This window comes from Mustela nivalis (genome assembly GCF_964662115.1).
Source record: "Mustela nivalis genome assembly, chromosome: 18".
Taxonomy (NCBI): domain Eukaryota; kingdom Metazoa; phylum Chordata; class Mammalia; order Carnivora; family Mustelidae; genus Mustela; species Mustela nivalis.
In genome coordinates, this window is record NC_139037.1 from 51,872,129 (window position 1) to 51,893,417 (window position 21,289).

The 21,289-nt window shown below is 42.6% G+C and overlaps 3 protein-coding genes across 4 annotated transcripts in view; 1 reads left to right on the top strand and 2 right to left on the bottom strand.

Moving 5' to 3' along the window:
- Positions 1-21,289, bottom strand: part of LOC309852752 (uncharacterized protein) — a 642,676-nt gene that overhangs the window by 593,811 nt on the left and 27,576 nt on the right. The window lies entirely within an intron of this gene.
- The window catches only part of LOC309852777 (KRAB domain-containing protein 5-like), a gene marked incomplete at its 3' end in the record, with an annotated part of 579,551 nt that overhangs the window by 507,551 nt on the left and 50,711 nt on the right, over positions 1-21,289 (top strand). The window lies entirely within an intron of this gene.
- The window catches only part of LOC309853928 (KRAB domain-containing protein 5-like), a gene marked incomplete at its 3' end in the record, with an annotated part of 45,761 nt that overhangs the window by 485 nt on the left and 23,987 nt on the right, over positions 1-21,289 (bottom strand). Inside the window, exon 3 of the mRNA XM_082712530.1 lies at positions 16,402-16,497. Coding sequence (XP_082568656.1) covers positions 16,402-16,497 — 96 coding nt within the window. The remainder of the gene's footprint in view (positions 1-16,401; positions 16,498-21,289) is intronic.

Consider the following 21,289-nt stretch of genomic DNA (forward strand, 5'->3'; position numbering starts at 1 on the left):
GAGTACAGTAAAAATAGGAACATATCAAGCACAGGAAGAGTTGTTTATGGCAGAAAATATCAACAACATTGACAACCCATGAACTAAATTAAGAATTGTAGAGAAAGACCTACTAAAATGAAAGGTAAAGAACTGAAAACAGACACAGTATAACTGACTGTAGGAATAAAAGTAATTATAGAGGAACAATGGATAATCAGTGTCCACAAACTAATAGTAAAAGACAAGTACAAATTTCAAAAAAGGTCTAACCAATAGAGACTCCATCATTCAGAAAAGCAGAATAAATCTCAACTGATCTACATCCATGAACCAGAATTAAAGACGAATAAAAGAAAAAACTCCAATAAACAAAAATTGCATCCCGATGAGTTCACTGGATATTCAAACTGACACTGAAGGAACTATACCTCAAGTCTCCTCAAAGACTTCTACGGTGTGAAGATCACAGAAACTAGCAGAACACTCTGTCTGTGGCACCAGCATTACCAGCTCATCCAAGCCAGACGAAGACACTACTAAAAACAAAGTTTACAAACTACAGCCTGTGAGGAATATTCACTCAAAGCCCACAATAAATAGCCATCTGAATCAACAGCACATTTTCCCTTTTTACAAGATGATCAAGTGCAAAATGGTCCTAGAATGAAGGGTGCTCCAACATATAGAAAAAATATAAATTCAAGCCTCCACATTAACAGAATGAAGATCAAAAATGATATGATCATACTAAGGGAGACAGAATTCAAATATGGGCACACAGAACAACATGTCATGCTAAAAGCACTCAACGTAGAGAGAGAAGGAAAGCCCTCAATGTAGTGAATGCCATAGATGTGTGAAAAGCTGAAACATATTCAGTAGGGACAGTCTCTTAGCTTCTCCTCTATGATCAGCAGGTAATGAAGTGACTCCACCACTGCCTTTGAGTATAGTCCAGGATACTCTAGTCAGAACAATTATGCAACCAAAAATAGAGTAGAGGAATCTAAATTGAAAAAGTTAAAACTATCTCTAATCCCACTATGACATGATTACAGAAATCCCTAAAAATCATTGTTTTAAATTTTTTACTGTTTTTGGTAACTGTTTATTGTTTATTTCTGCCAGTTTTTCCCTACTAGATTTTCTATTTCCCAATTCCTTCATGTTATACAATACAGAGTTAAGAAAAAATATTGGAATAAACAAGTTAATTTCCACCACAGGAACTAATAAAGGAAGAAATTTTGATGAAACTTAGTAGAGCAGAGGAAGAAATAAAGAAAAATCTGAAAGAAATAAAATAGCAGATTAACACTAACTCAACACTGAAAGTAATACCCATTTCAATGAACAAAATCAATAAAACTGGCAGTGCTTTATCTCTGTAAAGCATTACTTAGCAACAAATAGGGTAATTTTAGGGTAAAAATGAGAGAATTCCTAAAAATAGACAAGTTATTAAGACTGATGTACTAACCTTGAACCAAAGAAATTGGAAATCTCCTTAAAGCAGTAAGAATCCGGAAAGTTGAATTTGGAATCAATACTCTCCCAGCACAGAAAAGCCCAAGACCTGGGACTCTTACATTGATGAAAGCAATGAGTTCCCTAAATAAATTCCGTGTTGCATGAGTCTTCCCCATCCCTTTGTTCAGATTCAGTATTTTCCTTTATTTTGCCTTCTATATGACAAAGTCATTTTTCTGCTTCTTCCAGTCTCCTCTTTACATCAAACCTGCTTCTAATCTTGCTTATTCAATTGTTCACCTATGTTTGATTTTTAAAAATTTTGAGAGAGAGAGAGAGAATGGAATTACAAGAATACAGGAGGGAGCTATAGAGGCAGAAAGGGAATCACAAGCAGGCATCACACTGAGGGCAGAGCCAGCAAGCATGTTACTACTCTCTGTTTCCCTTTTATCTCTGGCCTTGGCCTTATCTGTTTGTTATGTTGCAGATAAATTCTTTCATCTTGGCATTCTGTCAGAGTCTGTACCATCCTGTCTCTACACTGGAGAAGCCAGTGAAGGGTCCTGCTGTTTCTTTCAGGCCAAGAATCTGCAGGGGCTCTCCTTGCCTTCTATGGGCAGTGCTTGGTCCCTGACCTGAATGTGGCCAGTTTGAACTAAGTGAGCTCTGGTCTGCTCCAGAAAGGAGACTGGATGTCATCTCCATCAGAGCTGAGGCCCTGCAGAAATCTCTGCTCAGGAGACATGATGTGGGCAGGGGCTTACCTTGCTGAGCCTGAGACAAGCCTCACTGAGAAAGGAAGTCCCCTCAGATCACAGGGGGTGGGGCCTGGTGCAAGCAAGGCAGACAGCCAGTGTCTTCACTAAGTGGGGCTATACTCCTCTCCTCCCTAAACCATGTCTCCACACTATCTGCCATCTTCCATGTGGCCTCTTCTCTCCTCTTACTTGGGGAGTTTCTCCTGTCACTCTTTAGTCCAATGTCTGGGACATTTAGGATGACCTGACAGTTACCTAGTGGTACTCATGACAGGACACACGAGTCTAGGATCCTCCTACTCCACTGCCATTGCTTCTCCTGGGAATCCTTATTGTTTTAATCCTGTTAAAACTCATATGGATTTTATAAAGCTGGTACACAAGCCAACACATAAAAATCAGTTTTGTTTCTACACAACAAAGAACAACTCCCAAAACAGAAATATCATACATTTACAGCAAACCTCTTCTTCCACCAAAATCCTTCCAATTTAACATAATGGTAGAGGTCAAACCAGAAACAATGAAAAGTGTAATATACTGTGCAGGAATCAAAGAATGAATAAGTAGGAAACCTAACTATGCTCTTTCACTGGAATAATTGAAACATAATAAATCTTGAAGTGATCTACACAAAATGCAATCTCTACAAAAACTCCAATGCCATTTGTGCACAAAGATCAAAATCCATCCTAAATTTACAAGGATGTCATGGGATAACTCATACCCAAAATAATCTGGGAAGTGAAGAGCATATATCCTGATTTATGACATACAACAAGGCACAGATATCAAACTAATGTCCTATAGACATGACATCAGGAGTAGAATAATGGAAGAGTCTGGCTGAGCTAGATGTGCATGTCTCCAATGTTCATGTGTATGACAATGAACTGAAGTTCCTATTAAAATTCATATTCCGATTTGGATGTTTGGGTGAGGTCTGAGTTCCTACTTTTCACAAATGTGCCACTGATGTCTTACATTGACAATGCATGCTTCCCACAGAATTCCAGGACTGAATCACGATGAAGAGTTTCAAAGGTTCCTAAAAAGCGGGAAGAGTATAGAGGTGAGCATGGAGACCTTCCCTTCCATTTCCTCTTCATTCAAGCAACTCTACCCCTATAAAATTTTCTCTATACCTCCTCTTATTTTTGTTTTTTCAATTCACCACGCCATCTTTAGCTCCATCTTTAATGAGAAACGTAGGTGCAATCTGCTTCTGGCTGCAACCCTGGATTTTGTAGCTTAGACCCCACTGCATCCGTGGCCTTTATCAATTTCAGGTTTCCCCAGCATTTTTTCCTAATACCCATGGCTTCAGCCTACAGGATCACTTCTTTGAACCGAGGCTTCCTTCTGAAAACTGACTTTGCCTAAAATGAGCAGTTATACAACCTGGTTGCACTTTCTGGTCTTCCCTGAATCCACTTACACAGAAAAGACTTTCTGAAACCTGTGGCCATTATCACACACTCCTCAATGCTGAGAGATGACAGAGATCACACTCAAGGAAATGGAGTTAAGAAGCTCTCACAGAAATGACTGTTCTTCCATGTACCCCCTGGGCTGCTCAGTCTATGAAGACCACTGGCTCTTCTTGGTCTTCTAGTTCACTTCTTCACACTGCTGGACAGACGTTTCACTTTCCCTATCCCCTCCCCTCTACATTAAGAAACTTTTATCTCCACTGTGATACAGATCAGTTTGCTTTCCTAGGACTTTATCCTACTGTGAATACTTAGGATTAGCTTCTTTGGAGGAGCAGGGTTAGTTTTCTTTACATGCAACTTCTTAGGACACTAGATTAATCTACATAGGTATATGCTACTCAGGATCCATCTTGATTTCTTTTCTATTAATGTATAATGGACAATGTTCCACTAATTCAGGTGTATCACATGGGTATTCAACAACTCTGTGTGTTCTACTGTGCTCACCACAAGCAGCTACCATCTTGTACCATAGAATGCTATCAAGATACCATTTGAGAAGTTCCTTGTATTCTTTTCACCCCATGACTAATTATTCCATAACCGCAAGACTATACTTCACATTCCCATTTCCTCATGTTGCCTATCTTCTTTCTCCATTCCACACTGGTAACAATTAGGCTACTCATTGTACTTACAGGTCTGTTTCTGCTTCTTTCATTGTATCTTGTCATTTATGACAACGTGGTTTGAACCATGAAGTATTATGCGATGTCAAGTAACTTAGACAAAGACAAATATCATATATATTCACTTATGTATACAATCAAAACAAGAACATAAAGGAACAAACAAGAAACAGGGTGCCTCCGTGGCTCAGTGGGTTAAGCCTCTGCCTTCAGCTCAGGTCATGGTCTCAGGGTCCTAGGATCGAGCCCCGCATCAGGCTCTCTGCTCAGCAGGGAGCCTGCTTCTTCCTCTCTCTCTGTCTGCCTCTCTGCTTACTTGTGATCTCTGTCTGTTAAATAAATAAATAAATAAATTATTTAAAAGAAAACAAACAAGAAACAGACCTATTAATATCTATTTTATTTTGAATAAAGGTCATGGAGAATCCTAAGAAATATAAAAATTCCAAGATGACACACATTCCACACTCTAATCTGTTGTTCTGTAACAATCTCCCAGTACTGGTGGAAGACAGGAGGTTCCCAGATGAAAGTCCAAGTGTCTTATGGCTCATGACACAGCAAACACCATAAACTTCTTCATCACACTAATTTCACTTGTCAACTGCCCACCCCCCACTGATAAGGGAGATGCTGCACATGCAGTGGGTTTGTGTTGGACACTCTGAGCATAGGACACCCCAGTGTCTTTAAGGAATATCTAGCATAGCTGCCTGATCCTTGGCCATGGAAGGAGGCATCTGTTTTCCTGTACAATGAACTTATTTGTCCTCTACCCAAAAGCCAGATGTGTTCACTATATTCCCAAGCCTTTTTATACACAAACATGAGTGGAATGACAAGTACAATTAAAACATCAATCAAGGAAATGCTTGTGCAGATCACATCACCACATGACTTCAAGGAATAGTTAAAAGTCTGTAGAAGGCACATATATGAATGTATGATTTGGGGCACATATCCACAACAGCAACCAATATGTTTTCCTTCATGATCTTTTGCTGCTCACCTGGCAGTGATATACAGTCACATGCAGTGTAGATCACAAAGTCAATGTACCTGGAAGGTTTGACTTTAAGATGCTTCCAACCATCAGCCATAGGGCCATTTGTGAGGGTCTGGAAGACCCCCAAGATGCATACTGTGCCACCAGGGACACATCCCTGGCCACTCTGTCAACCTAACAAAGAAGTGTGCATCCAATGTCATGGCAGAAATCTTTAACCCAAAAGCTATCAGTGTGGGTCAGACTCCTTTACAGACAATGTCCAATGTTTCCCTGTTTGGCAATAAAAGCTATAGAACTTATCCTACCTCCAGTGAAGTAAAGAGCGACATCTATCAGGTTGCCACGATTGCAGGGACAGCCTGCAACACAAAGCCTATGGCAACTGCCCAGCTCCTGGAGGCATGTCTGCTGTGGGAAAACAGGAATAATCATTCATCTGAGCACAGAGGCCCATGCATGGTCTGTGACACCACAACTGACATTGGGTGTCTGGTCCTGAGAGGCTGCTAACACCACTAGAGGAAGAATACATAGAGTTAATTCAATGGAGAAGTCAGCATCTAAGATCTTGCCTGTGTGAATCCATATCAAGGCATGACTTGTGTAGGAAAGACTGTGTGGCTCAGTCAGTTAAGCTTCTGCCTAAAAACTGAATCCTGATGCAGGGTCCTGGGATAGAGCCCTGCCTGGGGCTCCCTGCTCAGTGGGGAGTCTGCTTGTCTCTCTGTCTCTGGCCCTCCCTTGAACTTGTGTTCATTCTCTCTCTCAAATAAAGAATAAAATCTTTAGAAAAAAAATGATTTGTGTAAGAAAATGGAAAGAAAACATAGTTCAACTTCTCCAGAATACATTTCAATCTGTTAGACATGTTGGGGGAAAAAATAGAAAACCTCAGACACTAAGAAAACCACAGAGCATAGTAACTTATAATCCATTTCTTACTTAAATTTTACACAAAATGATGTGTTTATAGAGGATTATACAAAGGATTCAGTCTCTGTGGTAGGGTATAAGAAAAAATTTCTAAGACGAGGGAAAAAACATCACTAACCACAAAATGTGAAATGAAGAATGAGATTACAATAAAATTAAAAACTTTTCTGCATCACAAGCTCAAAAGATAGAAATAGAGGTAGACTGAGATATGGGGACAAAAGACTCATTCTCACAATATACAGCCCTACAAAGATTGAAGAAAAAAGTGTAACAAAAAGGTGACCACAAGAATTCATTAGACACCTTGTAGAAGAGATTATCCCATGGTTCATGTCCAACTCTGTAATAACAGAGAAAGACAACACCAGCAAAAAAGCAAATAAAACCCAGACTTAGTATCATCATGTATGAACCAGGAACCCAACATCAAAATCACATAACCTACCAAAATGTGGACAAGCCAGAATCCCCATGCACTGCTGGTGGATGTGAAAATGGACACAAGTGTTAGAGAAAGAACATGATAGCATCTATTAAAGCTGAACATATATAACCTATTTACCAACAATCCAGTCCCATATAAATAGCCAGGAGATATGCATGCACGTGCCAGTAAAAGACAAATTACAGATTTTACATACCAGTACCATTCATGACAGTCCGCATTGAGAACCCTCCCCCCATTAATAGTAGAATGATGCAATCACTTGGTATTCACACAATGGAATTGGAGCATTCTTCTTCTCCTTCTCCTTCTTAAGATTTTATTTGTTTACATGAAAAAGTGCTACACATCACTTGGAATCAGGGAAATACAAATCAAAACCACAATGAGATACCACCTCACACTAGTCAGAATGGCTAAAATTAACAAGTCAGGAAATGACAGATGTTGGCAAGGATGCAGAGAAAGGGGAATCTTCCTACATACACTGTTGCTGGGAATGCAAGCTGGTTTAGCCACTCTGGAAAACAGTATGGATGTTCCTCAGAAAGTTGAAAATAGAGCTACCCTACAACTGAACAATTGCACTAGTGGGTATTTACCCTAAAGATACAAATGTAGTGATCCGAAGGGGTACGTGCACCTGAATGCTTTAGCAGCAATGTCCACAGTAACCAAACTATGGGAACAACCTAGATGTCCATCATCAGATGAATGGATAAACAAAATATGGTATATGTATATAATGAAATACTATGCAGCCATCAAAAGCAATGAAACCTTGTCATTTGCAACAATGTTGATGGAAGTAGAGGGTATTATGCTGAGCTACATCAGTCAACCAGAGAGGGACAATTATCATATGATCTCTCTGATATGAGGAATATGAGAGGCAGGGTGGGGGTCATGGGGGTTGGGAAGGAAAAACTGAAACAAGATGGGATGAAGAGGGAGACAAAGCATAGGAGACTCATAATCTCACAAAATAAACTGAGTGTTGCTGGGGCTGGGAGGGTAGGGAAAGGGTGGCTACATGATGGGCACTGGGGAGGGTATGTGCCATGGTGAGTGCTGTGAAATGTGTAAGCCTGATGATTTACAGACCTGTACACCTGGACAAATAATACATTATATGTTAATTTAAAATAAGTGTGTGACGGGACTGGAAGAGATTATTATGCTGAGTGAAATAAGTCAAGCAGAGAGAGTCAATTATCATATGGTTTCACTTATTTGTGGAGCATAACAAATAGCATGGAGGACATGGGGAGTTAGAGAGGAGAAGGGAGTTGGGGGAAATTGGAAGGGGAGGTGAACCATGAGAGACTATGGACTCTGAAAAACAATCTGAGGGTTTTGAAGGGGTGGGGGGTGGGAGGTTGGGGTACTAGGTGGTGGGTATTATAAAGGGCACGAATTGCATGGAGCACTGGGTGTGGTGAAAAATAATGAATACTGTTATGCTGAAAATAAAAAATAAATTAAAAAAAAAAAAAATAAAATAAAATAAAATAAGTGTGTGTGTGTGTATAAAATTTGTCAGAGAGAGAGCACAGAGTGAGAGGTGTGCAGGCAAAGCAGGCAGAGGGAGAAGCAGACTCCCTGATGAGCAAGGAGACCCATTCAGGACTGAATCTCAGCACCCTGGGATTATGACCTGAGCTGAAGGCAGATGCTTCACTGACTGTGACAACCAGCCTTTCGGGGACCCGTGCATTCTAATGAATGATGCACAGTAACCTGCGGGAATACACATCAACACACAAATAGACAGAAATAAAGCCAAATACAAGAGTCCGCACTGCCTGACTCCATTTATGTAAAGTACAAAATGAGCACAGCAACCTCTTGCCTTACAGGTGAAAAGAGTGCCAAGTTTGGGGGAGGGTTACTGAGGAGTTCAGAGGGAATGTTAGAGGACAGTACTCTGTGTTCTGATCTCACTGGCTTGGAGAGATGTGAACAGTTTGTGAAATTCCACTGAGTGGTTCACTTCTCTTATCCACACGTGACTTTACTTTAAATACAAAAATGTACTCATGAAAACCAGATGTACATAAATACATAAGCATCACAATGTCCACGTACTGACAGACTGAAATCACAGGTATGATGTAATGTCCTACCGTGACCAGATTCAAAAAGCATGCTTAAGAAAAAAAAAGCATGCCTTGGGCACCTGGGTGGCTCAGTGGGTTGAGCCGCTGCCTTCGGCTCAGGTCATGATCTCAGGGTCCTGGGATCGAGTCCCGCATCGGGCTCTCTGCTCAGCAGGGAGCCTGCTTCCTCCTCTCTCTCTCTGCCTACTTGTAATCTCTCTCTGTCAAATAAATAAATAAAATCTTTAAAAAAAAAAAAGAAAAAAAAAGCATGCCTTTATTTCTAGCTAAAGCAACGTTACTGAATGCATAATGGTCACAGAGAAGGACTGAAAGTTTATGTTTTCTTAATACAAACACAGGAAAACACAAAACAGAAATAGTAAAACAAAACAATAGGTAAGGTATAAAGTAAAACATTAAAATACATGGTCAATCCAAATCCCAACATCTCTATTATAATATTAAACATGAATGAAACAAACGTTCCAGGTAACACTAAATGATGCTTCAATATATTTCACTGGCATTTTTCCTGTATCTATAACTTAGAGAAAGGACTATCAAATTATAAAAAAAAAAGAGAAAGAAAGAAAGAAACAATTCAGGTAGTAATAAGCAATCAAATAAGCAGCATGGCAACATAATAATTGTTAACACGAGGGACGCCTGGGTGGCTCAGTTGGTTAAGCAGCTGCCTTCGGCTCAGGTCATGATCCCAGCGTCCTGGGATCGAGTCCCACATCGGGCTCCTTGCTCCGCAGGGAGCCTGCTTCTCCCTCTGATTCTGCCTTCCACTCTGTCTGCCTGTGCTCGCTCTCTCTCTGACAAATAAATAAATAAAAAATCTTTAAAAAAAAAAAAAAAAAAAAAAAAAATAATTGTTAACACGAAAGGCATTTGTCTCTCTTAGCATGTTGTTTCAATATCAAAAAATTCACGTTTTAAACATTCTACCTCTTGGATATCAAACATCTGTATGTGCAAATTCATACACACATATATACAAATACATACCCACAAACACATGCATTCAGGGAAACATCTGTTTTTAGCCCGGGAGAGAGAAAACCGTTCCTCACAGAGGGAGGACATCATCCAGATGGTGACAAAGTAGTTCCACCTTCGCTCAATGAGCAACTGTTCACATGAGACACTCGTGCGTGATTCTCAATACAAAAGTGTGAGGCTGAAGCACCAGGGACCCCAGAGACCAAGAAGGACAACCATAGAAGTGTAACAGGAGCAATTTCACGTGGATCCCAGTGCGTGTTCCCTAGGCCAACACAGTGCGCCACTAACAAGGACCAGAAGGAACTACAATGGCTTCAGGATAAAAAAGACAGACCAGAGTGGACATCCAGCATTCCCCAAATGGCAAACCACTCCCTGGGTGGCCCAGTGAGAGCTTACCTCTCTGCCTCTCTGCTTCAGCCTTCAGCTTCCCTGGGGAAGTCTGTAGTGAGGGACCACTGGGGACCCTGTAGACACGGAGAAGGTGGGCAGAGCTTACAGTAACTAGTCCTCAGATCTTAGAGCTGCCAGACCAGACAGTGCTCCAACTTGTAGTGTCAACGAATCAGAGATCCACGGGAATGTGGATGTGGGCAGAGAGGAGATGAACCTACCTGGCTAAGGAGATTTGTCAGCAGCTGTGACTGACTTAGGTGTCCAGCCAACGCTTTGAACTACTTTGAACTGACTTAGGTGTCCAGCCAACGCTTTGAACTAGAACATTCTCTGTTCTCTGAGTAGCTTTGCAAGGTCTAAGTCACTTCCCATGGCTGATCCTAGCCTCCAATCCTGCCCCACTGGAAGCCTGAACAAAGATCCTAGACAACCTCAGAGCCTTTCTAACCAGCCTCTGGGGAGAAAACCAAGCCAGCAGCATGGACCAAGCACTGAGCATAACCTCTTGCTCTTCATGAGGAGGGAGCCTCCTCAGTGAACCTGGGAAGCCTCAGAGTGCAGCCTATGGTCCTGCCGAGCAACAGAGAATAGCCTTTGGTCCCGCCACATGCTTAGCATCACCTCTGGCCCCGGCTGATCATGGAGTTGCCAGCATAGGTTTGGAAGGCACTCAGGAGTCCACACGTATCCATGGACAGATGTCTAGCCCTCTGTGCTCATAGAGAATAAGTTTATATCCAAAATGATCGCACATGTTTTACAGCAGAAGCTGCCGAGGTCCATGGGATACCTCTAGAAGGAATGCCAAACAGTTGGCTACATTCAGATGATGGTGAATAAAACCACTCAAATTTGCCTTCCTGAGGCGCCTGGGTGGCTCAGTGGGTTAAGCCGCTGCCTTCAGCTCAGGTCATGATCTCAGGGTCCTGGGATCGAGTCCCGCATCGGGCTCTCTGCTCAGCAGGGAGCCTGCTTCCTCCTCTCTCTCTCTGCCTGCCTCTCTGCCTACTTGTGACCTCTCTCTGTCAAATAAATAAAATTTTTTAAAAAATTGCCTTCCTGACAATTTACTAAAGGAGAAGTCACAGATACCAGAGTGAGCAGTTCCACAGTATTTCAATGAATATTGGCATCAGACAGATACTTCCCATGTTTCAAATGCACATGGACTATTATTTTTAACAAGGTGCACTATTCACATTCAGAGAGAATTCAGCATGAAACATGACTTGTGGGTGACTTTTTATCATTAAAAACAAAATCCAAAATATTCACTAGTGTCTGACATTTTCCTCTGCATACTGCATACACTGTATGTCCCACACGTTACTGATGAATTATCTACTATTAATGTATTCAATGTTTGAGATTCCATGGATTAGGGCTAATACTACTGTCCTTTCACTGAAAGAAATGATTTAGATAAAGGAAGGTACAGGGAGCCTCTCACTATTGGTAGAGTCAGGGTTTGAATTTGGGTGCCCTACACAGGAACAGGAGGCACACAGAACATATACCATTCTAGAAGGTGCCCGTGTTTGGGTTCTCTTCCCTTTTTGATACTGAATGGTTCACCCAGCCATCCACACACAGAACAGCTTCCATGAATGGACATTTCAAAGTGAACATTCTAGCCCATACCACAAATATAGACTGAGTGGTTTTCTGTTTGAATCCTCAGAACTAGACACAAAAGATCAGACATCCAAGGTACAATACAGGAAAGGCACAACACACAGGAGTCCACATTCTCTCCTGGAGAACCAAGTCGACACAACTGAGTATCTCATTACCTTACCCATGGGCTACTACCTTCCCTGAAGAACACAACTATGAATGTGTCCCCAGATATAGGTTCTCAAGGTCTAGTCCCTAGACAGCCACCTGAGACTGGGTAAGAAAGGAAAGGTGAGGGGCTGCACCCCCATAGCTAATGACATGGTAATGTAAGGCTGGGCACAGCAATTCAAGATTTACAAGTGCTCCCAGTGATTCTGACCCAGGGCAATTTGGACAACCTCTGCAGAAACTAAGTCCCAGGTCAACCCTGAGCTATTCCCACAGAAGTCACTCTCAAAAACCCTCTGTGCTTGTGGTCATGTTAGTGTTGGGACACATAGACACAACATACACAACACACATTTCCTTTATTCATTACTAAATCTGACTCTAACAGAGTCTGTCTTGGCTTCCTCCACTTCCAAGTCTCTCTTCTCTTCCAAATAATACCCATCTGAGGACGGAAACAGAAATAAGAACCACCAGGATTCTGCACCCCAATGGAGAAAAAAACGGACCAAATAACCTTTTAGAATGCTCCAGAAACCAGTTAGGAGAACACAGCATGCCCACAGAAGTACAAATGAAGTAGAGACATTGAAGAGACAAGGAAAGATTGGGACAGTTTCCCACAAGGCTGTTCACCCTAACTTCCATGGCAACACTATGAGAAAACTCCTTCCTCTCCTCAGTGCAGAGACAAATGAGTGACCTGAAGCTTCAATAATCTGACTTCTTTTCACTTGCCTGACATGGAAGACACAGAGAATGAGAGCACCTCTGGAGGCAGTGTGGTGGCTACTCAGACAGAAGGCTAGTTTTTGCTCAAATAAGGAAGAGACTACAGAGCTGAAGGCAAAGGGAGAGGAGGGGAATCACTCGTTCTAAAGTAGTAACTCCCCTTCCTGAAACCAGGAAATTACTGTAGCATAGACTTGATAAAATGCTCAGGACATGTGTGACAGAACCCAGAACTGCTATTATTAGTGTTCGCCTGAAGAAAGCAAGTCCATCATTCTGGACCCACAGGCTATTTTCTTAAATTCCAAATTACCACTCAAAGATCACAAGGCATAAAAAGAAACAGAAAAATATGCTCCAATTAGAGGAACAAAATAAATCGGCAAAACTAGCCCTAAGTTAATAAAGACTCATATATTGCCTCCTCCCCCCCCCCCAAAAAAAAATCACTGGGAAGAATTCAAAGTACCATCATAAAGATCCTCATGGAGGAAGAAGAGAAAACACACAGGTGATGAAACATAATTGGGAAAATGAAGCATGACCAAAATATAAACCCAGAGACAGAAAGTGTAACATCCATGAACCAGAAATTGAGAGCCGATGAGAACAATTACTGAATTGAAAAATACACTAAGGGATCAGCAACAGTCTTGAAGGACAAGAATGAATCAAAACTCTTAAAGACACCTTTTCTAAATTCTCTACTGAGGGGACCAAAGAAATAGGTGGAAAAGGACAGAGTCTGAGGGACTCATGGGACACCAACGAGTGGTCCAATATGCACATTAAGGGGCCCCCATAAGGACAGGTGTGTGACCTCTGTGGACACAAGAGACAATTCAAGCTTGCTAAATTCTAAAATAGGATAAAGGGCAACACATGAACCCAGTAACAGATTGTAATTAACCCATCAAACACCAAAGATAAAAAGAGACTTTTGACACAGCATGGCAAATGCACTTCACCTTGTGCAAGAGCTCCTAGAAGGATATAGTGGGATTCCCAGCAGTCCCAACAAGAATGGGGCTGGCATAATTTATTCAGGTACTGAAAGATCGAAAAATACTACCAAGAATACTTTACTGGGCAGAACTCTTTTCCACAGATGTAGAAATGAAGACATTCCCAAGTAAAGACCCCTCTACGTTTACCAGTCGATCTGTCCTATGAGAACCATTAAAGGAAAGCTCTTGATGAAATAAAAGGATTCTACCCAGAAACTGCAACCACACGAGAACACAGAACTCTCCGCTGAGCATAAATACGTAGACAAATAAACAAACCTCCAGCGTTGTAATGAGATACCAGTCACATTTATTTCTGCTATACAGTATTTTTTTTTAAGATTTATGTATTTATTTATTTGACAGACAGAGATCACAAGTAGGCAGAGAGGCAGGCAAAGAGAGAGAGAGAGGAGAAAGCAGGCTACCTGCTGAGCAGAGAGCCCAATGCAGGGCTCAATCCCAGGACCCTGAGATCTGACTTGAGCTGAAGGCAGAGGCTTAACCCACTGAGCAACCCACACACCCAGTTTTGTTTAAAAAAAAAAAAATGTAAGACTCATCAATGTAGGTCATATAGTACACAAGGAAAAGAATCTGTGACATCGGTAACAAAGTAGGTGCAGGGAAGAGGAGACAGGAAGAAGAGTTTTCTATGGAATTGACACTATGAGTTTTAAATGGTTCAATTTACAACTAAGCTGTTTTAAAGAATCTCTAAGGTAACCACAATGAAAATACTCACAGAACACACAAAAGCCAATGAGAAAGTACCAGGACCTATCATGTGTTTTAATGCCACAATTAAAAATAAAATGTATGTTTTGAATTTCATACAGAAACATGACACAGAGGTATAAAATGCTTCAGAATTACTATGAATTCTAAAAAGTCTTTCTCTCATGCAGAGAGAATAAAAATTCACCCACAAATACATGGTGAAATTAATTCTATCTTTCTTTTTTGAAGGTTTTATTTATTTATTTGACACAGGCAGAGAGAGATCACAAGTAGGCAGAGAGGCAGGCAGAGAGAGAGGGGAAGCAGGCTCCCCGCTGAGCAGAGAGCCTGTTGGGGGGCTTGATCTCAGGACCCTGAGATCATGACCTAAGCCAAGGCAGACGCTCAACCTACTGAGCCACCCAGGCACTCCAAAATTAACTCTACCTTGATGACAACTCAACAAGACATAGTACTACATTCACTGACCACTCAGCAAGGAGAGAAAAAGTAGGGGTCACAGGGTACATATGTGTGACATACAAACACAAGACAAAGACACACATAATTTACTGGCAAAAAGCATAAAGCCCATCCATTTTGAGTTATACTCACATGGTCCTGAAATATACTGAGCTGAAAATTCTCTTCCTGTAACAAACAAATTAATATTTGGGGTTAAATTCTGATACATTCTGAGGAAAGTAGAAGGAAAAGCTCATGATTAGTTTCCAATGAAGCAACATTGCATTGCTGAACACAAGGATATTTCAAAACGGAGGTTTGGGGTACCTGGGGGCTCAATCAGTCAAGCAGGTTCCTTAGTTCAGGTCATGAGCTCAGGGTTCTGGGATCCAGCCCCACACTGGGCTCTCTGATCAGCAGGGAGTCTGCTTCACCCTCTCCTTTTACCCTTTCCCCACTATTTCTCTCTCTCTATGTCTCAACAAAATAAAAATTTTTTAAAGATTTTATTTATTCATTTCACAGACAGAGATCACAACTAGGCAGAGGCAGGCAGAGAGAGAAGAGGAAGTAGGATCCCCGCAGAGTAGAGAGCCTGATGTGGGGCTCCATCCCAGGACCTTGGGATCATGACCTGAGCAGAAGGCAGAGGATTTAATGCACTGAGTCACCCAGGTGCCCCAAGAAATAAAATTTTAAACAAACTATATGGAAATAGTTCAAGTTCTAAATGTGCTAGTTCCCCAATAGCATTTGTTATGTAGGAATTCTAGAAAACAAATAGAGACATTACATTACTTCACCACTGAGGAATGGAACTCATAGTGTGGAAATTTCTATATGTATAAAAAAAAAGAAAAAAGAAAGAAAAAGAAAAAGAAAAAGGACATTTTGAAGGGAAATAAACAGTACATTTTCTCATTTTAGGGCGGTGCTTTGTTATCTGAAGTTACTGATACTCAATTTTGTACGACTAAGATTAAACCCTACATAATATTAGAAAGCAAAAGCCAGAAAACATTAGAAATCTGTCTCCAGCGTTCTGGGAATTTCCCCACCAAACCTCACTGTGCATACCTGACCTACTTGTCCCATGATGAAAACCAGAATTGACAAAGTCTGTAGCGCACAGGTCCTCAGAAATAGGATGACTTCCCCAGGGCCTTCGCAGCAATGGAGGGAGATTATGGAGGTCCTCCCCCTCCAAGGAGAGTCTACTGGCTTTTCAGTGATGGACCATCACTGAAGCTGAAGGAGAATCCCTAGAGAACGCAAGAACTTGATAATATTGGAGAGCAGATGTTCCTCTGGGAAAGAGAGAGACATAAAACTGGGCAAGTCTCCAACTGACATTCCTTCAAGGAGAAATAATCAAACCACTGGTTAAGGTCTACCTTCCTCCTTCAGACTTGGATCTCCCCTCTGTCATCTGCCTCAATCATTCCCACCTACCTGGATGGAAGCCTCCAGTCTCCTTTCTGTTCACATCCCAGAGCTGCTTCTCTTGCTCCAAAAACATGATCAGGACTGGCTTTGACAGAAGGAGATCTGTTTATGAGGAAAAAGGAAAAGGACTATTGTTGTCAATTCTAACTTTCCATCAGGTTTGTGTTCAGCAAAGAGGAGACACTGTAGAATTCTAGAAAATGGTTTCCCAAAAGCTATGGCCCAACAGTCCCTTTAGAACACACTGGAGGCATTTACAATGTTCACATCCTGACCTCCACTTCCAAGTAGTAGACATGGTAATAAGAAGGGGAAATTTCAGTTTAAGATGTGAGAAGTGCCATTCTATGCCACCAAGTGTTTAGAACTGCCACTCAGCTACATCAGGGTTGATGTTACCTTGAGGAAGGAGAAGCCAAGGCTGAAAAGGAAGCATCATGAAGATTTTTCTCTCCATCTACAAACCCCTACTTATTTCCCTTTCTGCCTGGATCTGAATTCACCTCATTCAAAGTGAAATCTCCCAAGAGACAGTCTTCACAGGAAGAACAAAACCCTCAGTGAGGTTTGGGAAATCTGGAAGGAGTCTTCCTCACCCAAGAATAGCAGGTGTCCGTAGTTCTCCAGCTTCACATCCCTGTACAGTTCCTGCTAAGAGTGGGCCAGGCATCCCCACTCCTCCTCAGAGAATTCTATGGCCACATCCCTGAAGGTCAGCTGTCCCTGTAATAAATACTAAAGTCACCAAGTGGCCATTGACACAGTTCACGATGATCCCTAACATGAAACAGAAAGTTAGTGTCACCACCTAGAACCAGATTAGACCTTTCCTTCTCTCTGACATGGGTTTGGAGTTAAAGAAAAACCTATGGAGCAAGGGGCTGCCTGGTTGAGAACTTTCACTCCCAGAAGTCAACTCTATCGACTACACAGAGATGACAGCTCTCCTTGTCCAGTGCAAAATGTTGGGATGTGGGAGATGAGCCAATGGTCAAGAAATTTCTGACATGTTTGTGATGTGATGTCAAATACTGGGCTTCTGGACTGAATGATGAAGGAATTATTGAGATAGCCATCGTACAAACACTGTGGTCCTAAAGCAAGGGGAGAGGAAAATTGTGAGCAGTGACTGCTTCTATTCTTTCAAGTGGGGAGGGGGAGAGGAATAGCAGGAGGCTCTAAAGAATTTGGAAGCAAGTTTCCAGGACCCTCAGGGCCTCCCAGCTGGAGTTTTGAAGAGGCTACTCACTGTTTAGCAACACTTTAGTCAGGAGACCCTCCAGGTATCTATCAGTGGGCCATAAGCTTGAAGGATGATGGCCAACCTATATTTGGGGAATAGAGTTCAAGATGTTTCCAGAGCAATTTTCATATGTTAAAGAGGAATTACAAGGTCCTGGAGGTCTGGCTAGTGTCAAGTTAAGGCTGCTTTTTGCATCCAATAAAATATTAACCTTGAGGCAGTTGTGAGTTCCCTGAGGAATGTCCTACTCTGCCTTTCTCAGGTATTTATCAACAGACTGAAGGGGCACCTGGGTGACTCAGTAGGTTAAGCCTCTGCCTTCAACTCAGACATGATCCCTGGGATCTGGGATCAGGAGACCCACATCAGACTCTCTGCTCATCAGGGAGCCTTCTTCCCCTCTCTGTCTGCTGCTCTGCCTAATTGTGATCTCTCTGTCATATAAATAAATAAATATTTTTTTAAAAAATTAAAAAAAAAAAGAACCAGACTTGAAGTTGATGGAAATTTAATTTTATCCACACATCTTTTGACTTTGTTCTCCTCATCACAAAGCCTAAGCAAGGGGTCCCTGGATAATTCAGTTGGTTAAGGGTGTGCCTTCAGCTCAGGTCATGATCCCAGAGTCCTAGGATGGAGCCCTGAGTTGGGCTCCCCACTCAGTGGAGAACCTGCTTCTCCTTCTTCCCCTTTCCACACTCATGTGCTCCCTCTATCTCAACTGAGAAAAAGTTTAATCCAAACAAAAAAGAGAGAGAGAGAGAAAAACCTACAAGTAAGAGAAAATGAGATGAATGAAGTTTGCACCTGAATTGGGATAGTTCCTGCATATTCCTCAGTATCCTATGTTCCTTACAAATGACAGGAGGGAAAATAGATACATTACAGGGGAGGATCTGGAAGACAGCACCAAGCCAATAAAAGAAGTTCATATCAGCTGAATGGAAACGAATTACTATCAGTGCCTAAAGCACATCAAAGGACACACCACTGATGGTGCTTTTCTGTAGACTGAAAACAGGAATTCAGAATATAGGCCTAATTTTGGAAATACACTGGATATACATACTCAATTCAATCACTATATGATCTGTAGAGGCTGCTTTTAGGTAAGCGGGCTTGAGCAAAGGAGTGGAGGGAGGGCCCCAGTGACCACTTGGCTGAGTCCAGACAGGCCCAGCGGGGGACCCACCTCCACTTTCCCAAGGCCCTAATGAATCAATGGGCTTCTGAAACCAAGTACGATGACCAAAACTGGGAAGGTTTCACATGTTCCCCATAACTCCCCTTTAAGAAACACCCCTACTCACTGTTCCTTACAGACCTGCTCTTCTGTGCCCTTCTGCCTGCTGGTCTTTTAGGTATTCAATTAACTTCTCCAGCCTTTGTCCTGCCTCAGGGGAATTCTGACAGTGCTGCGGGATGAGCTTCCAGCCAATCACGGACCCTCGTCTGGGGCCTCGGGCAACTGACAGAGACACTACACTGAGACAGAACAGTGTCCATGAGCTAGAAATAGCTAGTTTTAGTCCTTTTTAAATTTTAACTCTTGAAGATTTATGTAATCTTTTTTTTTTTCTTTTTAAGATTTTATTTATTTATTTGACAGAGATCACACATAGGCAGAGAGAGAGGAGGAAGCAGGCTTTCCACCAAGCAGAGAGCCTGATGTGGGTCTCGATCCCAGGACCCCGAGATCACGACCTGAGCCCAAGGCAGAGGCTTAACCCACTGAGCCACCCAGGCGCCCCTATATAACCTTCTTTTTAAAGATTTTATTTATTGGAATGCCTGGGTGGCTCAGTAAGTTGGGCATCAGCCTTTGGCTCAAGAATGTCTCTCACAATGGTGGGCGGGTTTCCTTCCTCAGCAGGGAGCCTTCTCCCTCTGCCCACTGTTCACCCTACTTGTGCTCTCACTCTTTTCTTACAAATAAATACAATTGTTTAAAAAGATTGTATGTCTTTCAAAGAGAGCGAGAGAGCGCACAAACAGGCAGAGGAGCCGCAGGAGAGGAGGGTGCTGGCTGATTTTGGAGCTCACTGTGGGGCTGGATCCCAGGTCCTCAAGTTCAGGACCTGAGCTGGAGGCAGAAAGCAGACTCTTAGCCAACAGAACCACCCTGGTCCCCAAGATTTATTTATACTTTAGAGGAGATGGAGAAGAGGGAGAAAGAGAATGTCAAGCAGACTCCCCTCTAGGCACAGAGCCAGAAGCGGGGATATCAGTCCAGGACCCTGAGATCCTGACCTGAGCTACGACCAACAGTCCAAGCTTAGTTGACTGAGATTCCCAGGCACCCTCCTCTAGTGGACTTTCACATGCTAAAGGTGGAGAGATACACACACTCACATTTTAGAATGAGAAATTTCCAAATTTTTCTGGACTCATACCCACCGAGTTTATATCTGCATTTCCTTATTCCCCAGCTACACAGCTGATCGAAAATCCAGATGAGCCTGAATGAGAAATGATTTCCCTCTCTGATATCCCAGGACCAGACCTCAACAGACACAGGAATCTCAGACTTGACACCTTCCCCTATGGATATGCCACCAAAGGAGTATTGTCACTCCTCGTGAGACTTCAATTCAAAGAGACAACAGCTGATGCCCTATCGAAGCCAGGTTGGGGTCAGGGCAAAATGCTCTGGGACATAGAGAAGCATTCTAAAGAACAAACCATGAGTATCACTTCTGATCACATCTTAAAAATAGGTGAATGCAGAAGTCAGAAGCACCCAGACTCAAGGCATCCCCGTCTGCAGCTTCTAAACGCAAGGGTCTGCAGAGAAACAGAGGACACAGCTTCGCGGGGACACCAGGCTCACCTGAGAACCGGCCATTTCTGCCTTCGCCTCCACCTCTAGATTTCGTCCTCACAAGGGATCTGGGGGAAATCACAGCTGCGTCAGGAGAAAATGCCCTGAAATCCAGCAACAGAGCTCCTTCTCCTCACACCACTCGCCAGTGGGCAGGACTCGGAGATGCAGAAAAGGCCCAACTTCCCAGTCCTTTGCACCAGGAGCAGCTCAGAAACTGAGCTCCCATGAGGACACCCATCCCTGCATTTTCCCCACCTGCTTTGTGGGGTGGGAGGGGTCCCCTGCCACCGCCACTCACAACTTCAGCATCAGCATCGGAACCGTGGGCAGCATGGACCTGACCCTCCCAGACTCACGGAGCAGAAACCCAGTCACCTCTCCAGGACCAAAGCCGCAAATCCACTCTAGGAAAACCCTCTGGCTCCCCTCTGGCCTCCCTGAGAAACTCCTGGAGCTCTTAATTAACACAACAGTGTTGTTTTCACACAAACCAAGGGACAGAGTCTGAGGGTAAGGCCAGTAGAGAAGATCCTTCCTGAAAATCCACAGGTGACCTACTGGGAAGGAACTGGGGAGGTGACCAGGCCAAGCAGGGTAACCAAGGCTGGGGCTGGGAGCAGAGTTTGAGCCCTGCCTTCTCCACCATCAGAGTTTCAGGAGGCTGACACCTTCTGCCTCTTTCTGCTACACAAAGGGAGATACCCGACAGACTGAACTTTACTATATAAATGCAAATGTGTCTTTCAAAGTAACACAGGATTTCAGAGCTTTTCCTTTATCTGCCTTTTATTCAAAATAACCAGCCGAAAATAATGCCCAGGCCAAGG